This window comes from Nerophis ophidion, linkage group LG04 (assembly GCF_033978795.1).
Source record: "Nerophis ophidion isolate RoL-2023_Sa linkage group LG04, RoL_Noph_v1.0, whole genome shotgun sequence".
In the NCBI taxonomy this organism is placed as follows: Eukaryota; Metazoa; Chordata; class Actinopteri; order Syngnathiformes; family Syngnathidae; genus Nerophis; species Nerophis ophidion.
The window spans coordinates 74,366,219-74,386,095 of NC_084614.1; the positions used below are offsets into that span (position 1 = coordinate 74,366,219).

General features: G+C 36.7%; 1 protein-coding gene across 2 annotated transcripts in view; it reads right to left on the reverse strand.

Annotated features, from left to right (window-relative positions):
• Nucleotides 1-4,460: 4,460 nt before the first annotated feature.
• The window catches only part of ap2b1 (adaptor related protein complex 2 subunit beta 1), a 45,445-nt gene continuing 30,028 nt past the window's right edge, over nt 4,461-19,877 (reverse strand). For both annotated transcript variants that reach the window (XM_061899023.1, XM_061899022.1), the window contains 6 exons: nt 18,039-18,184; nt 17,828-17,957; nt 15,394-15,478; nt 15,181-15,267; nt 13,246-13,400; nt 4,461-5,495 (listed from right to left, as the gene is read on the reverse strand). In XM_061899023.1, coding sequence (XP_061755007.1) covers nt 5,421-5,495; nt 13,246-13,400; nt 15,181-15,267; nt 15,394-15,478; nt 17,828-17,957; nt 18,039-18,184 — 678 coding nt within the window. In that variant the 3' untranslated portion in view covers nt 4,461-5,420. The remainder of the gene's footprint in view (nt 5,496-13,245; nt 13,401-15,180; nt 15,268-15,393; nt 15,479-17,827; nt 17,958-18,038; nt 18,185-19,877) is intronic.

Consider the following 19,877-nt stretch of genomic DNA (forward strand, 5'->3'; position numbering starts at 1 on the left):
CCGCACTTGATGTCATGTTTCCAGTCAATTAAGTCAATTAGTCCGGGAGGAATATATATGTATGCATATGTATATTTGTGAATGTGAATATATATATATATATATATATATATATATATATATATATATATATATATATATATATATATATATATATATATATGTCTTGATTGGATTATCCAGAGAATAGTGCTCGATACCGTGGTAGAGCGCAATATGTAGGAGTGGGAAAAATCACAAGACTACTTCATCTCTACAGAACTGTTTCATGAGGGGTTCCCTCAATCATCAGGAGATTTAATGGAAGCCTTCACATACAATGGTTTATATAGAGCACAGAGTGGGTGGGTACAGGCAGGCGAAAGGTCTGGTGATTGGCTCATGTGTTACCTAGGAGGTGTTTCCGTCTGTGGCGGCATGTTGAAATGATTTCACTGCGCTTGTTGAGGGATGATAGATCTGGATGATATATAATAAACAGTTTCTCTTTTAAGCATAGGTTGCATCTTTCATTACCACTGTTGAAATGTAATGTTGAATATTCAATAACATGGCAAATTCTTGCATCCAGCACACCTTACAACAGTGGTAATAAAAGATGCAACCTATGCTTAAAAGAGAAACTGTTTATTATATATCATCCAGATCTATCATCCCTCAACAAGCGCAGTGAAATCATTTCAACATGCCGCCACAGACGGAAACACCTCCAAGGTAACACATGAGCCAATCACGACGCCCCTACGCCTGCCTGTACCCACCCACGCTGTGCCCTATATAAACCATTGTATGTGAAGGCTTCCATTAAAATCTCCTGATGATTGAGGGAACCCCTCATGAAACAGTTCCGTAGAGATGAAGCAGTCTTGTGATTTTTCCCACACCTATATATATATATATACACACACACATATATATTTTATCTCAATGCGGCCCCCGAGTCAATAAGTTTGGGGACCACTGGTATTGAGTGTGAAGCGACTGGGATGAGAATCAGCACCTCCAAGTCCGAGTCCATGGTTCTCGCCCGGAAAAGGGTGGAGTGCCATCCGGGTTGGGGAGGAGACCCTGCCCCAAGTGGAGGAGTTCAAGTACCTCGGAGTCTTGTTCACGAGTGAGGGAAGAGTGGATCGTGAGATCGACAGGCGGATCGGTGCGGTGTCTTCGGTAATGCGGACGCTGTATCGATCCGTTGTGGTGAAGAAGGAGCTGAGCCGGAAGGCAAAGCTCTCAATTTACTAGTCGATCTACGTTCCCATCTTCAACTATGGTCATGAGCTTTGGTTCACAGTTGGGAGAGTGGCCGTGCCAGCAACCTGAGGGTTCCTGGTTCAATCCCCACCTTCTACCAACCTAGTCACGTTCGTTGTGTCTTTGAGCAAGACACTTCACCCTTGCTCCTGATGGGTCCTGGTTAGGTAGACAGTGTGTGTGAATGGGGGTGAATGTGGAATTAGTGTCAAAGCACTTTTGAGTACCTTGAAGGTAGAAAAGCACTATACAAGTATAACCCATTTACTATTTAACTCATTTACATGACACACAAAGCTTCAAAAGACAAGGGATATTTTTGTTCACTTTTGTCTAAAAGCGCCAAATTTGGCACAGGTGTAGCTCAGGGCATACTTCAAGGATTTAGCCAGGGCGCCCGTGCCGATGGCCTTTGGGGTCACCACTTGTAACAGCTTTTGTCTGTAACATTTGAAACAGATGAGCTACAAATGTAAACTTGGTGTCTAATTCATGTGTTCTGACAATTACAAATGTGTTGGAATGCTCTTTTTTATTTTTGGGTGTGTCTAGACCCCTTATTTGCATATTTCCAAGTGGCGTTACAATGCATGTGTATAGTAAATGGTAAATGGGTTATACTTGTATGGCGCTTTTCTCCCTTCAAGGTACTCAAAGCGCTTTAATGCTATTTCCAGATTCACCCATTTACTCACACACTGATGGTGGCAGCTGCCATGTATGGCCCTAACCAGGACCCATCAGGAGCAAGGGTGAAGTGTCTTGCTCAAGGACACAACGGACATGACAAGGATGGCGGAAGTCGGGGGATTCGAACCAGGAACCCCTAAATCTGTAAAATATTATACAGTATTTAATGACAGCTTCCAAAAAATACTGTAAAAAAACTAAATGTGACAATATTAAATATGTAAAATATAACCGAATACTTGATGTCAGCTTAAAAAAACACTGTAAAAATATTAAATATGTGAAATATCTTTAAGTATTTAATGTCAGCTTACAAAACCACTAAAATATAATTATGTCAATATATTAAATATATAAAATATCATACAGTATTTAATGTCAGCTTCAAAAAACACTGTAAAAATATTAAATATGTAAAATATCATAAAGTATTTAATGTCAGCTTACAAAACCACTAAAATATTTAATATGTCAATATATTAAGTATACAAAATATCATACAGTATTTAATGTCAGCTTCCAAAAATACTGCCAAAATATAAAATATGTAAGAATATGAAAAATGTAAAATATTATACAATATTTAATGTCAGCTTCCGAAAAACACAAAAATACAGTATTTAATGTTAGCTTCGGAAATACACAAAATACGAAATATTTAAAAAAATATCAAATCTGTAAAACAGTATGTAGTATTTAATGACAGCTTCCAAAAACAATGTAAAAATACTAAATGTGTGAAAATATTAAGTATGTAAAATATCATACAGTATTTAATGTCAGCTTAAAAAAAACCCTGTAAAAATATTAAATATGTAAAATATCAAAGTATATAATGTCAGCTTCCAAAACTATATATTAAATATATAAAATATCATACAGTATTTAATGTCAGTTTCCCAAAAATACTGCCAAAATATAAAATATGTAAGAATATGAAAAATGTAAACTATTGTACAGTATTTAATGTCAGCTTCCGAAAAACACAAAGTATGTAAAAAAATATTAAATATGTAAAATATTATAGTATTTAGTGTTAGTTTCAGAAATACACAAAATATGAAATATTGAAAAAATATTCCATCTGTAAAATATTATACAGTATTTAATGTTAGCTTCGGAAATACACCAAATACGAAATATTTAAAAAACTATTAAATCTGTAAAATATTATACAGTATTTAATGTCAGCTTCCAAAAAATACTGCCAAAATATAAAATATCTAAGAATAAGAAAAATGTAAAATATTACAGTATTTAATGTCGGCTTCCGAAAAACACAAAATATGTAAAATATTATACGGTATTTAATGTTAGCTTCGGAAATACACAAAATACGAAATATTTAAAAAAATATTAAATCTGTAAAATAGTATGTAGTATTTAATGACAGCTTCCAAAAACACTGTAAAAATACTAAATGTGTGAAAATATTAAGTATGTAAAATATCATACAGTATTTAATGTCAGCTTAAAAAAAAACTGTAAAAATATTAAATATGTAAAATATCAAAGTATTTAATGACAGCTTCCAAAAAACACTGTAAAAATACTAAATATGTGAAAATATGAAATATGTAAAATATCACATAGTATTTATTGTCAGCTTCAGAAAAAGACCGTAAAAATATTATACATGTAAAATATCATAATTTGTCAGCTTCCCAAACCACTAAAATATTAAATGTCAATAAATTAAATATATAAAAATATCATACAGTATTTAATATCAGCTTCCAAAAATACTGCCAAAATATATGTAAGAATATGAAAAATGTAAAATATTATACAGTGTTTAATGTCAGCTTCCGAAATACACAAAAAATGTAAAAAAAAAAAATATTAAATATGTAAAATATTATACAGTATCTAATGTTAGCTTCGGAAATACACAAAATATGAAATATTTAAAAAATATTAAATCTGCAAAATATTATACAGTATTTAATGACAGCTTCCAAAAACACTGTAAAAATACTAAATATGTGAAAATATTATGTAAAATATCATACAGTATTTAATGTCAGCTTAAAAAAAACACTGTCAAAATGTTAAATATGTAAAATATAAAGTATTTAATGTAAGCTTCTAAAACCACCAAAATATTAAATATGTCAATATATAAAATATTATACAGTATTTATCAAAAAATACTGCCAAAATAGAAAATATGTAAGAATAAGAACAATTTAAAATATTATACAGTATTTAATGTCAACTTCCGAAAAACACACACAAAAAATGAACTATGTAATAATATTAAACACGTAAAATATCATACAGTATTTAATGAGTAGTACTACTACTAACAATAATGGATTAGATTTTATATGGCGCTTTTCTATTACTGGATACTCAAAGTGCTCACCGAGAAGTGGGAACCCATCATTCATTCACACCTGATGGTGGTAAGCTACATTTGTAGCCACAGCTGCCCTGGGCTAGACTGACAGAAGCGAGACTACTAGTACTATTTGCAATCAAGTCCCGACACACAAAGCTTCAAATGAGGACGACAATGCATGGCGACACTTTATTGACACGCTGCTGCAGAAACAATATCAAATCAGCGACGATGCAACAACAAATGATCTTTGCGTTTCGGGAGTGCGTTTAGATGTGCATAAAAATACATAACCATGCAAGTCACGGTTTCTAAAGTGGTGAACATCCACGAGTAAAATGGACACTTATTTTGTTCTACACAGTAATGTCAGCGAGACAAGTGATTACACACGTAGGCGCAATTGTGTGAAGGAATGCCAGTGGAGCGTACTTTGTAGCGACACACAACATCATCAGCTTTTCACTTTGCCAAGTCAAGAAAGCTTGGTCCTGTGAGGTTGCATCGACTGGCAGGGCAAAAAAGTAGGAGAAAAGAAACTCCTGTGAGGTTGCGTCGACTGGCAGGACTCAAAAGTACGAGAAAAGAAAGTCGAGGAGAGGAAAAGAGGGAGCGTGAAGAGGTAGATGAACAATAAATACAGTATGTGCGTGCAACAACGCTGCTGACGACACTTTTGTTACTTTACAGTGACAAAATGTCGCTTTTAGTGGTGGTTTGGTGGTGAACCCAGATGTGACACAATGTGTCAACTAACCCAAAAGGTGGGAGTGCTGAGTCAGCGATATCATCGATGGTGGGAACATTGCAGGCAAAAAGAAGAAGCTAGTATCAAAAATAAACTACTTTCGCCGTCAGTCACAACATTAAGACACTTAAGGATGGAATGATTGACACCAGAAGCTAAAAAAAAAAAAAATCATGGATGAATAATTAAGTGTCCCGAAATAAAAACTCTTATTGTGAAAGAACGTCTAATTGTGTCTAACAAGACATTTTGCATTATGGTTATATCACATTTACCTTTTCATCTATTGGTCTTGTTTTCTAGGTTGTTTTTTTTTTTTTTACATGTTTTGTTTGGCAGGGAGCTAAAACTGCTGTGTTCGATGCCGGGTCCGGAGAAGCGAGCCGCTCAGTTCTTCAGCACCGCGTCGTACATCTGGAACACGTACTGAGACACTTCCGGGGCCCGACACTTGAGAGAGAGCTGCAGGACCAGTCAGGACACAACAGTCAGTGACACTTTCATGCACCTTTTTCAAAAGCTCCTTTAAATCGTTTCATTCAAATGTCCGCTTCCAGTAAATATGAAATATGTAAAATATCATACAGTATTTAATGTCAGCTTCCAAAAACACTAAAATATTAAATATGTAAAATATCATACAGTATTTAATGTCAGCTTCCAAAAAACACTGTAAAAATATAAAATATCATACAGTATTTAATTTCAGTTTTGAAAAAATACATGGAATATGTAAAAATATTAAAATGTGAAATATTATACATTATTTAATGTCAGCTTCCGAAATACACAAAATATGCAAAAATTACTAAATATGTAAAATATTCTACCATACTTAATGACAGCTTCCAAAAAACACTGTAAAAATATTAAATATTTAAAATATCATACAGTATTGAATGTCAGCCTCCAAAAACACTAAAAATATTAAACATATGTAAAATATCATACAGTATTGAATGTCAGCTTCCAAAAACACTAAAATATTAAATATGTAAAATATCATACAGTATTTAATGTCAGCTTCCAAAAAACACTGTAAAAATATAAAATATCATACAGTATTTAATTTCAGTCTTGAAAAAATATATGGAATATGTAAAAATATTAAAATGTAAAATATTATACATTATTTAATGTCAGCTTCCGAAATACACAAAATATGCAAAAAAATTAAATATGTAAAATATTATACCATACTTAATGACAGCTTCCAAAAAACACAGTAAAAATATTAAATATTTAAAATATCATACAGTATTTAATGTCAGCTTCAAAAAAACACTGTACAAATATGACATACGTCAAAATATTAAATATGTAAACGATCATACAGTATTGAATGTCAGCCTCCAAAAACACTAAAATATTAAATATGTAAGATATGATACAGTATTTAATGTCAGCTTCCAAAAACACTAAAATATTAAATATATGTAAAATATCATACAGTAGTGAATGTCAGCTTCCAAAAACACTAAAATATTAAATATATGTAAAATATCATACAGTAGTGAATGTCAGCTTCCAAAAACACTAAAATATTAAATATGTAAAATATCATACAGTATTTAATGTCAGCTTCCAAAAAACACTGTACAAATATGACATATGTCAAAATATTAAATATGTAAACGATCATACAGTATTGAATGTCAGCCACCAAAAACACAAAAAAATTAAATATATGTAAAATATCATACAGTATTGAATGTCAGCTTCCAAAAAACACTGTAAAAATATAAAATATCACACAGTATTTAATTTCAGTTTTGAAAAAATATATGGAATATGTAAAAATATTAAAATGTGAAATATTATACATTATTTAATGTCAGCTTCCGAAATACACAAAATATGCAAAAAATATTAAATATGTAAAATATTATACCATACTTAATGACATCTTCCAAAAAACACTGTAAAAATATTACATATTTAAAATATCATACAGTATTTAATGTCAGCTTAAAAAAAACACTGTACAAATATGACATATGTCAAAATATTAAATATGTAAACTATCATACAGTATTGAATGTCAGCCACCAAAAACACAAAAAATATTAAATATATGTAAAATATCATACAGTAGTGAATGTCAGCTTCCAAAAACACTAAAATATTAAATATGTAAAATATCATACAGTATTTAATGTCAGCTTCCAAAAAACACTGTAAAAATATAAAATATCATACAGTATTTAATTTCAGTTTTGAAAAAATATATGGAATATGTAAAAATATTAAAATGTGAAATATTATACATTATTTAATGTCAGCTTCCGAAATACCAAAAATATGCAAAAATTACTAAATATGTAAAATATTATACCATACTTAATGACAGCTTCCAAAAAACACTGTAAAAATATTACATATTTAAAATATCATACAGTATTTAATGTCAGCTTAAAAAAACACTGTACAAATATGACATATGTCAAAATATTAAATATGTAAACTATCATACAGTATTGAATGTCAGCCTCCAAAAACACTAAAATATTAAATATGTAAAATATCATACAGTATTTAATGTCAGCTTTAAAAAAACACTGTACAAATATGACATATGTCAAAATATTAAATATGTAAACTATCATACAGTATTGAATGTCAGCCACCAAAAACACAAAAAATATTAAATTTATGTAAAATATCATACAGTAGTGAATGTCAGCTTCCGAAAACACTAAAATATTAAATATGTAAAATATCATACAGTATTTAATGTCAGCTTCCAAAAAACACTGTAAAAATATAAAATATCATACAGTATTTAATTTCAGTTTTGAAAAAATATATGGAATATGTAAAAATATTAAAATGTGAAATATTATACATTATTTAATGTCAGCTTCCGAAATACACAAAATATGCAAAAAAATATTAAATATGTAAAATATCATACAGTATTCAATGTCAGCTTCCAAAAAACACTGTACAAATATAAAATATCATACAGTATTTAATTTCAGTTTTGAAAAAATATGGAATATGTAAAAATATTAAAATGTAAAATATTATACATTATTTAATGTCAGCTTCCGAAATACACAAAATATGCAAAAAATACTAAATATGTAAAATATTATACCATACTTAATGACAGCGTCCAAAAAACACTGTAAAATATAAAATACGTAAAATATCATGCAGTATTTAATGTCAGCTTCAAAAAAATACTGTCAAAATATAAAATATGTAAAAATGGGAAATATGTTAAATATTATACAGTATTTAATGTCAGCTTCCGTAAAACACAAAGAATATGAAATATGTAAAAATATTAAACATGTAAAATATAATAGTATTTAATGACAGCTTCCAAAAACCACTGTAAAAATATTAAACATGTAAAATAGCATACAGTATTTAATGTCTGCTTACAAAAAACACTAAGAATATTAAATATGTAAAATATCATACAGTATTTAATGTCAGCTTCCAAAACACAAAAATATTAAATATGTAAAATATCACAGTATTGAATGTCCCCTTTCAAAAACACTGTAAGAATATTAAATATGTAAACATATCATTCAGTATTTAATGTCAGCTTCCAAAAACACAAAAATATTAAATATGTATAATATCACAGTATTTAATGTCCCCTTTCAAAAAATACTGTAAAAATAAAAAATGTATAAAATATCCTACAGTATTTAATTTCAGTTTGGAAAAAATATGGTCAAAATATGGAATATGTAAAAAACAGTAAAATGTACAATATTATACAGTATTTAATGTCAGCTTCCGAAATACACAAAATATGCAAAAAATATTAAATATGTAAAATATTATACCATACTTAATGACAGCTTCCAAAAAACACTGTAAAATATTAAACATGTGAAAATATTACATATGTAAAATATCATACAGTATTTAATGCCAGCTTCCAAAAAATACTGTCGAAATATAAAATGTGTAAAAATATTACACAGTATTTAATGACAGCTTCCAAAAAACACAAAAAATATGAAATATGTAAAAATATTAAACATGTAAAGTATGATAGTATTTAATGACAGCTTTCAAAAAACACTGTAAAAATATTAAATATCTAAAATAAAATACAGTATTTAATGTCTGCTTCCAAAAACACTGTAAAAATATTAAATATGTAAAATATCAAAGTATTTAATGTCAGCTTCCAAAACCACTAAAATATTAAATATGTCAATATATTAAATATATAAAATATCATACAGTATTTAATGTCAGCTTCCCAAAATACTGCCAAAATATAAAATATGTAAGAATATGAAAATGGATACATGGACGATACAGCAGAGGATTGGGAGAATGTCATGTGGTCAGATGAAACCAAAATAGAACTTTTTGGTATGAACTCAACTCGTCGTGTTTGGAGGAAGAAGAATACTGAGTTGCATCCCAAGAACACCATACCTACTGTGAAGCATGGGGGTGGAAACATCATGCTTTGGGGCTGTTTTTCTGCTAAGGGGACAGGACGATTTATCCGTGTTAAGGAAAGAATGAATGGGGCCATGTATCGTGAGATTTTGAGCCAAAACCTCCTTCCATCAGTGAGAGCTTCGAATGGTTGACCAAATACTTATTTTCCACCATAATTTACAAATAAATTCTTTAAAATTCCTACAATGTGAATTCCTGGATTTTTTTTTTCACATTCTGTCTCTCACAGTTGAAGTGTACCTATGATGAAAATTACAGACCTCTGTCATCATTTTAAGTGGGAGAACTTGCACAATCGCTGGCTGACTAAATACTTTTTTGCCCCACTGTAAGTAAAGTCTGAATGTCATTAAAAGAGTCAGCACCATCTTTTGATTCTAACTTTACACTTTCCATATGTTAATAACATGACGGCGAGCCCATTTTTTTTTTTTATGTACTCCTGTTTTATTTCACTTCATACACTCTCTTTACCAAAGAAGTCGAGTCTATCGCTTTCCTTCAGTTTTCCCTTTATTTGTGCAAATTTGGAGAAATATGACTTTTTTTTTTCTTCCTGAGGTCAGTGAAGCAGCATATTATGTATTAATATTGAGTCTTTAGCACATACAGTGGGGCAAAAAAGTTGAGTTTATACCAAAAAGTTCTATTTTGGTTTCATCTGACCACATGACATTCTCCCAATCCTCTGCTGTATCATCCATGTATCCATTTTGGTATAAACTCAACTCGTCGTGTTTGGAGGAAGAAGAAGACTGAGTTGCATCCCAAGAACACCACACCTACTGTGAAGCATGGGGGTGGAAACATCATGCTTTGGGGCTGTTTTTCTGCTAAGGGGACAGGACGATTGATCCGTGTTAAGGAAAGAATGATTTGGGCCATGTATCGTGAGATTTTGAGCCAAAACCTCCTTCCATCAGTGAGAGCTTTGAATGGTTGACCAAATACTTTTTTTCCACCATAATTTACAAATAAATTCTTTAAAACTCCTACAATGTGAATTCCTGGATTTTTTTTTCACATTCTGTCTCTCACAGTTGAAGTGTACCTATGATGAAAATTACAGACCTCTGTCCTCATTTTAAGTGGGAGAACTTGCACAATCGCTGGCTGACTAAATACTTTTTTGCCCCACTGTAAGTAAAGTCTGAATGTCATTAAAAGAGTCAGCACCATCTTTTGATTCTAACTTTACACTTTCCATATGTTAATAACATGACGGCGAGCCAATATATATATATTTTTATGTACTCCTGTTTTATTTCACTTCATGCACTCTCTTTACCAAAGAAGTCGAGTCTATCGCTTTCCTTCAGTTTTCCCTTTATTTGTGCAAATTTGGAGAAATATGCCTTTTTTTTTTCTTCCTGAGGTCAGTGAAGCAGCATATTATGCATTAATATTGAGTCTTCAGCACATACAGTGGGGCAAAAAAGTTGAGTTTATACCAAAAAGTTCTATTTTGGGTTCATCTGACCACATGACATTCTCCCAATCCTCTGCTGTATCATCCATGTATCCATTTTGGTATAAACTCAACTCGTCGTGTTTGGAGGAAGAAGAAGACTGAGTTGCATCCCAAGAACACCACACCTACTGTGAAGCATGGGGGTGGAAACATCATGCTTTGGGGCTGTTTTTCTGCTAAGGGGACAGGACGATTGATCCGTGTTAAGGAAAGAATGAATGGGGCCATGTATCGTGAGATTTTGAGCCAAAACCTCCTTCCATCAGTGAGAGCTTTGAATGGTTGACCAAATACTTATTTTACACCATAATTTACAAATAAATTCTTTAAAACTCCTGCAATGTGAATTCCTGGATTTTTTTTCACGTTCTGTCTCTCACAGTTAAAGTGAACTTATGATAAAAATTACAGACCTCTGTCATCATTTTAAGTGGGAGAACTTGCACAATCGCTGGCTGACTAAATACTTTTTTGCCCCACTGTATTATCTATATGTAATATTGCCTCCATTTTAGCTTGCATAGATTGTTATAAATCCATTCGAAGAAGACAGCCCGCCATTTTCTTTAACTTGGACCATTGGCCATTCTAAGCCAGTAATATCTAAACGTTATCTCACCCTCTGAGAAGCCTGTTTTACTAATGTTTTCCAATGTTGTAAAAATGGGTAGAATAAATATTGTATTTCAACATTTCTGTCAACGAAGATTTGTGTCAGTCTGCAACACAGTCATTTTGATAGTAGGCTAATATAGACACTTAAGTCATGTGTCATTGCAGCATCGCGTGGACATCGGGGGCGGTACCTCTGGATTGGCAGACCGGGGTGGTGGTTCCTCTCTTTAAGAAGGGGGACCCGAGGGTGTGTTCCAACTATCGTGGGATCACACTCCTCAGCCTTCCCGGTAAGGTTTATTCAGGTGTACTGGAGAGGAGGCTACGTCGGATAGTCGAACCTCGGATTCAGGAGGAACAGTGTGGTTTTCGTCCTGGTCGTAGAACTGTGGACCAGCTCTATACTCTCGGCAGGGTTCTTAAGGGTGCATGGGAGTTTGCCCAACCAGTCTACATGTGCTTTGTGGACTTGGAGAAGGCATTCGACCGTGTCCCTCGGGAAGTCCTGTGGGGAGTGCTCAGAGAGTATGGGGTATCGGACTGTCTGATTGTGGCAGTCCGATCCCTGTACGATCAGTGTCAGAGCTTGGTCCGCATTGCCGGCAGTAAGTCGAACACATTTCCAGTGAGGGTTGGACTCCGCCAAGGCTGTCCTTTGTCACCGATTCTGTTCATAACTTTTATGGACAGAATTTCTAGGCACAGTCAAGGCGTTGAGGGGTTCCGGTTTGGTAACCGCAGGATTAGGTCTCTGCTTTTTGCAGATGATGTGGTCCTGATGGCTTCATCTGACCGGGATCTTCAGCTCTCGCTGGATCGGTTCGCAGCCGAGTGTGAAGCGACCGGAATGAGAATCAGCACCTCCAAGTCCGAGTCCATGGTTCTCGCCCGGAAAAGGGTGGAGTGCCATCTCCGGGTTGGGGAGGAGACCCTGCCCCAAGTGGAGGAGTTCAAGTACCTAGGAGTCTTGTTCACGAGTGAGGGAAGAGTGGATCGTGAGATTGACAGGCGGATCGGTGCGGCGTCTTCAGTAATGCGGACGTTGTACCGATCCGTTGTGGTGAAGAAGGAGCTGAGCCGTAAGGCAAAGCTCTCAATTTACCGGTCGATCTACGTTCCCATCCTCACCTATGGTCATGAGCTTTGGGTCATGACCGAAAGGTTAAGATCACGGGTACAAGCGGCCGAAATGAGTTTCCTCCACCGTGTGGCGGGGCTCTCCCTTAGAGATAGGGTGAGAAGCTCTGTCATCCGGGAGGAGCTCGAAGTAAAGCCGCTGCTCCTTCACATCGAGAGGAGCCAGATGAGGTGGTTCGGGCATCTGGTCAGGATGCCACCCGAACGCCTCCCTAGGGAGGTGTTTAGGGCACGTCCAACCGGTAGGAGGCCACGGGGAAGACCCAGGACACGTTGGGAAGACTATGTCTCCCGGCTGGCCTGGGAACGCCTCGGGATCCCCCGGGAAGAGCTATACGAAGTGGCTGGGGAGAGGGAAGTCTGGGTTTCCCTGCTTAGGCTGTTGCCCCCGCGACCCGACCTCGGATAAGCGGAAGATGATGGATGGAAGTCATGTGTTGCCTTCATTATGACACTTTTGTATTTTTGGTCCAATATGGCTCTTTCAACATTTTGGGTTGCCGACCCCTGCCCTACACGTTATGTATAAATGATATACCGTACCGTGTAGTTGGGATTGCCCGGTTGGATGCGGAGCTCAGCCAAGATCCAAATGCCGTTGGTGAGTTTGAGGGACTGGTAGAGCATGTCCTGACCCTCCACGTTCCTCTTGGCGATGGTGTAGATGTTGTTGTTCTGCAGCTTGCCGGACACCATGTCTGCAAGAATCGAAGAGTTGCTGGGATAAAAACGAACAGCAAATAGCGACCTAGTCCAATATCAATCTAGTGAAACAAGACTTCTACGGGGACGAGGATGATATATTAGGAGTTTCGATTGACAAGACGGCCAGCTAGCTACTTTGCTCTACTGCGTAGAATGATAGGAAAGACGTTGTTGTTTCCTTCGGGACGATGAGCAGAAGCTGGCGTGTCCTATGAGAAGCGTGAAGGCAAAACACAAAACAAAGTAAGGACTTTGACGTCTTTCATTGGGACAAAAAGACAATAAAAGAGCAGCCAGAAAGGGCTTGTAATGGCTTTCAAGGAATTAAAAAGTGAAATGTCATTGTTTTCCATGTTATTTCAATGCTGACATTAGCGGTTGTCAATATTTTTCGGAATATTATTCCCTTTTGGGTCGCGGGAGACATGTTCAAGGTTATTGTGTTAGCTTTATGAAAATGTACTACCCAGTCAATCATTTGCACTTGTTTCTGTGTATTGACAATCAAACAGAGTGGGCAGTCTTGTATGAATATTACAAATTGACTTCATAAATACATCTCTACTCATTTCAATCATCTATTTTGATAATAAGGGGTTATAAAATTTTTTATTTCATTTAAGGGTGTCACCGAAAAATGTTTGTCCTTCGGGGAGGGGTCATGTCAGAAAATAACACGGACATAAAATATTCATTGCCGTTTTGTCGTCAGACTGCTGACTTTACAATATTTGATACCCTTTCTGTAACAGAAGTTACTTATTATTTGTTAGCTTAACATTACTGTTTTTCTTATCGTGCTCTGTGTTGTGTTTGCTCGTTTTTCCTGTGTTATCTTTTAACCTGTACAGCACTTTGGCTACCCCTGTGGTACATTTTAAATGTGCTTTATAAATAAAGTTGATTTGATTTGATTTAAAGACATACAGTAGGCCTAAAAGTACTTAGTCAGCCACCAATTGTGCAAGTTCTCTCACGTAAGTGACTGCAAGGCGTATTTGTTCAACAGCCATACAGTTCACACTCCTTGCGTCGGTTTAGGATGGCCGGGGTTGTGGGGGGGGGCGGGTTAAGTGGTAGCGGGGGTGTATAATGTAGCCCGGAATAGTAAGGGATGCATGGGATTCTGGGTATTAGTTCTGTTGTGTTTATGTTGTGTTACAGTGCGGATGTTCTCCCGAAATGTGTTTGTTATTCTTGTTTGGTGTGGGTTCACAGTGTGGCGCGTATTAGTAAGAGTGTTAAAGTTGTTTATATCACAACCCTCAGTGTAACTTGTATGGCTGTTGAACAAGCATGCCTTGCAGTCACATGCGTATGTTGGCAGAGGCACACTACATATGACCAATCGGCACGCAGATTGCATGTTGTAAAAGCGGGCGCGACGACATGTTTTAGAGGACGTTAAAAGCATTGCCATCACGATACGCCCTCATTATTGTTGACCGGGTGAAAATCGGAGAATGTTCGTCCTGGGAGAAACACTGTAATCCGGAAAAATTGGGGGAGTCGGCAAGTTTGCAACTGAGCCACATCAGGGTGATCAAAGAGCGGCTTGCGGCTCCGGAGCCGCGGGTGGCCGACCCCTGCTCTTGTGCAAAGCTTTTCCAAGCGGCGTTTGAAGCATGATACTGATAAAGCATGTCCCCCACGGGACCCACCCTGGAAGGACTGGCATAATAGGACCGCTTTAAGCGGGCTTGTTCTAGTACTAAAAAATAACTTCCGCTGTGTCATCACTTTAAGCTGTTGTCGCAACGAGGGGAGACCTACCTGCATTTAGGTGGCACTCCTTTATCTGGTACTGCAGCTCGTTCTCATTGGGGATGTCTTTCCAGGTGGCAAGGAACACCTGGCGCTCTGAAGACACACATTGTCATTTTATTCCACTACGGCTCGTTTTTGGGGGGAGTTTCCACTCCGAGTTGTATAGGTTTGCCAGAAGAATAGCTAGTTTAGTAGAACAATTCGGAGTGGCAGACTAACCCATTTTCCCATCCTCCACGAAGAAAATGTTGAGCGGGATGAGCACGCTGTAGTAGAAGACGTCGATGTTGTTCTTCACAGCCACCTGGGCGGAAAAGAAATAGGGCATGAGTTAGGGTCGGGCGATATGGCCTTTTATTAATATCTCGATATTTTTAAGCCATGTCACGATACACGATACATATACCGATATTTTGCCTTAGCCTTAAATGAACACTTGATGCATATAATCACAGCAGTATGATGATTCTATGTGTCTACATTAAAACATTCTTGTTCATAATAATAGTGCCCTAGAGGAGGGGGTTGACCACATATGCAGTCCTCTCCAAGGTTTCTCATAGTCATCATAGTCACCGACGTCCCACTGGGTGTGAGTTTTCCTTGCCCTTATGTGGGCTCTACCAAGGATGTCGTCGTGGTTTGTGTTGTGGTTTGTGCAGCCCTTTGAGACACTAGTGATTTAGGGCTATATAAATAATCATTGATTGATTGATTGATTCTGCATTAATATATGCTCATTTTAAACTTTCATGCATAGAGGGAAACCGAAATTAAGTCAATTTACCAGTGCTGTATTTATTAAACAGTTATCAAGCAGTGGCACAAACATTCATTTTATTTTAAAACAGAAAGTGGAAGATTGTCAGAGACCTTTTAAAACAAGCTATTAGTGCACTTTTGTGCATGATGTCACTAAGATGACATATCAAAACAATACTAAAGTGCACTTTTTGTACAGAACGCCACTATAATAGTCTAAAACAAATAAAGTGCACTTTTGTGCATGATGTCACACAAGATATTTCAATAACTGTCAAATAAAAATTAGCTGCATAATAGGAAATACAATTGTTTATGTCCTTAGCTATGTGGAAGCTTCCTGCCGACGTTATCTCCTTCAGTTGTTGACTAATTTTTTTCATACGGTGTTGATCTGGAAATGGTTGGCATTTTGTGGGTATGGCACCGAACAAAGATGTTGACATGTAGCATTTCAAGCACTCTTTATTCTCTAGCGCAGTGGTTCTCAACCTTTTTTCAGTGCTGTACCCCCTGTGAACATTTTTTTAATTCAAGTACCCCCTAATCAGAGCAAAGCATTTTTGGTTGAAAAAAGAGGGATAAAGAAGTAAAATACAGCACTATGTCATCAGTTTCTGATTTATTAAATTGTATAACAGTGCAAAATATTGCTCATTTCTAGTGGTCTTTCTTGAACTATTTGGAAAAAATTATATAAAAATAACTCAAAACTTGTTGAAAAATAAACAAGTGATTCAATTATAAATAAAGATTTCTACACATAGAAGTAATCATCAACTTAAAGTGCCCTCTAATAAAGATAATAGAGATCCATCTGGATTCATGAACTTAATTCTTAACATTTCTTCACAAAAAAAGAAATCTTTAACATCAATATTTATGGAACATGTCCACAAAAAATCTAGCTGTCAACACTGAATATTGCATTGTTGTATTTTTTTCACAATTTATGAACTTACATTCATATTTTGTGGAAGTATTATTCAATAAATATATTTATAAAGGATTTTTGAATAGTTGCCATTTTTAGAATATTGTTTAAAAATCTCACGTACCCCTTGGCATACCATCAAGTACCCCCTGGGGTACGCGTACCCCCATTTGAGAACCACTGCTCTAGCGGGTGACTTTTCAAATGATGCTACAAATTAGCAGTGCTGCTACTTTTTGTAGCAACGCTTTTGCCGGATACTTGTTCGATATCTTCCCACTTGAAGCCAAACCACCGCCAGAGGACAGACCCCATTTTTTGTTTTTTAGGAATTCTTCCTTCATTTGTTACCAGATTTGCACCTTCTTTCTCTCATATTGCCACTCGCACGGGTCCGCTAGCATCACAGCTAATGTTACCCATGCTGCTACCTCTCTGCTCCGCAAGGGCGTATGACGCAACAGTATGTGACGTATGTAAGAAGGTGAGCTTGTTTTAAGTCTCTGTGAAAAGTAGAGACAAGAAAGAGTAAAAAAAAAAGCCTGCAGTGTAATGCCCGCAACTGCGTGAGAACGTATACTCGAGAATCACGATATAGTCATTTTCTATATCGCACAGAGACAAACCTGCGATGTATCGAGTATATCGATATATCGCCCAGCCCTGGCATGAGTCCTGTCAGCAGGTGAACTTACGTTTTTTTTGGGCGGCATAGCTCGGTTGGTAGAGCGGCCTTGCCAGCAACTTGAGGGTTGCAGGTTCGATTCCCGCTTCCGCCACCCTAGTCACTGCCGTTGTGTCCTTGGGCAAGACACTTTACCCACCTGCTCCCAGTGCCACCCACACTGGTTTAAATGTAACTTAGATATTGGGTTTCACTATGTAAAGCGCTTTGAGTCACTAGAGAAAAGCGCTATATAAATATAATTCACTTCACTTTTGTACGTGTCTCTTTACCTGCAGATTGTTGAGAGGGTCCATCTTCATGACTGGTCCGATGGTGTTGATGGGCAAAGAGAGGTCAATGCTCTGGCTGGGCATGAGCGGAGTGTGAACGGGCAGCGGGCTCGTGGGTATCATGCCGAAGCTGCGGGAAAAGCCCAAAATTGAAATGCTCAGCAAACGGCGCTCGTTTGGTTAGGAACACGCGCGCGGCTTCGGAGCACACCTGTTTTTGTTGAACTGGACGGCAAAGTCGGTCATGTGCTGCAGGGCCTTGTTGGTGAAAGACATGTCCATGTACATGTGGCCCTGGCGGCGAGAGAACGTTCCAGAGATCTCCAGTCCCTTGGCTTTCACCGCGGGCAACCACACCTAGGGGAAAGGTGTGGTTACACTCGTTTTAATTTAGGAGGCACATTTCCATGGGGCCTGCTTGTAACAGTATATATATATGTGATTATAAACATATGATAGATTCATTGTAATTTGCAACAGAAACTGTTTTCGATTTTTATATTTGTTTCTAATGGATTACTTCCTTTGAAATCATAAATCAAGTTGACAAGCAGATATTTAAGTATTACATTTTGACAACCCAAAAAAATGCTTGGAGATCCTGCAGCATGATCAGATATTATTCAAAAGCTTGCAGTACATTTGCATGTCAAAATTGAAAGAAATAATTCATTTAGCCAGAAAGTGCTTTTTTTCTCCAGCCTTTTACAGGCCACAATAAAAAATTTTGGCTGACCACATAAAATGATGTGGCACACCACTTTAAATGATGTTGCTGGTCAATTTACATTATGTTGTGGGCCAAGGAAAACAAAGTGGCAGGCCATTTTAATGATGCTTCAGTGGCCTAGTGCTTAGAGTGTCCGCCCTGAGATCGGTAGGTTGTGAGTTCAAACCCCGGCCGAGTCATACCAAAGACTATAAAAATAGGACCCATTACCTCCCTGCTTGGCACTCAGCATCGAGGGTTGTAAATGGGGGTTAAATCACCAATAATTATTCCCGGGCGCGGTACCGCTGCTGCCCACTGCTCCCCTCACCTCCCAGGGGGTGATCAAGGGTGATGGGTCAAATGCAGAGGATAATTTCGCCACACCAAGTGTGTGTGTGACAATCATTGGTACTTTAACTTTAATTTTAATGTTGCAGGCTACCTGAAACGATGTGGCGGGCCACCTTAAACAATGTTCCTGGCCACATAAAATGATGTGGCAGGCCGTTTTAAATTATGTTGCGGGCCACCTTAAATGATGTGGCTGGCCAACATAAACGAGGTGACGGGCCACTTTAAACAATGTTCCTGGCCAAATAAAAGGATGTGGCAGGCCGTTTAAAATGATGTTGCGGGCCACCTTAAATGATGTTGCTGGCCACCACAAACAATGTGTCGTTTCATTTTAAATTATGTAGTTATGGGTTGTACTTGTATAGCGCTTTTCTACCTTCAAGGTACTCAAAGCGCTTTGACACTACTTCCACATTTACCCATTCACACACTGATGGAGGGAGCTGCCATGCAAGGCGCCAACCAGCACCCATCAGGAGCAAGAGTGAAGTGTCTTGCTCAGGACACAACGGACGTGACGAAAATTATGTTGCGGGCAACCTTAAATTATGTTGCAGGCCACTTTAACGACGTGGCGGGCCCCCTTATATGATAATACTGGCCACTTTAAATGATGTGGCGGGCCATTTTAATTAATGTTGCAGGCCACTTAAATTATGTTGCCGGCTACCTGAAACGATATGACAAGCCACATCAAACGATGTGGCGGGCCACCTTAAACGATGTGGCGGTTCATTTCAAATTATGTTGCGGGCAACCTTAAATGATGTTGCAGGTCACTATAAACGATGTGGCGGGTTACCTGAAACGATATGACAAGCCACTTTAAACAATGTGGCGGGTCATTTTAATTGATGTAGCAGGCCACTTAAATTATGTTGCCGGCTACCTGAAACGATATGACAAGCCACGTCAAACGATGTGGCGGGCCACCTTAAACGATGTGGCGGGTTACCTGAAACGATATGACAAGCCACTTTAAAC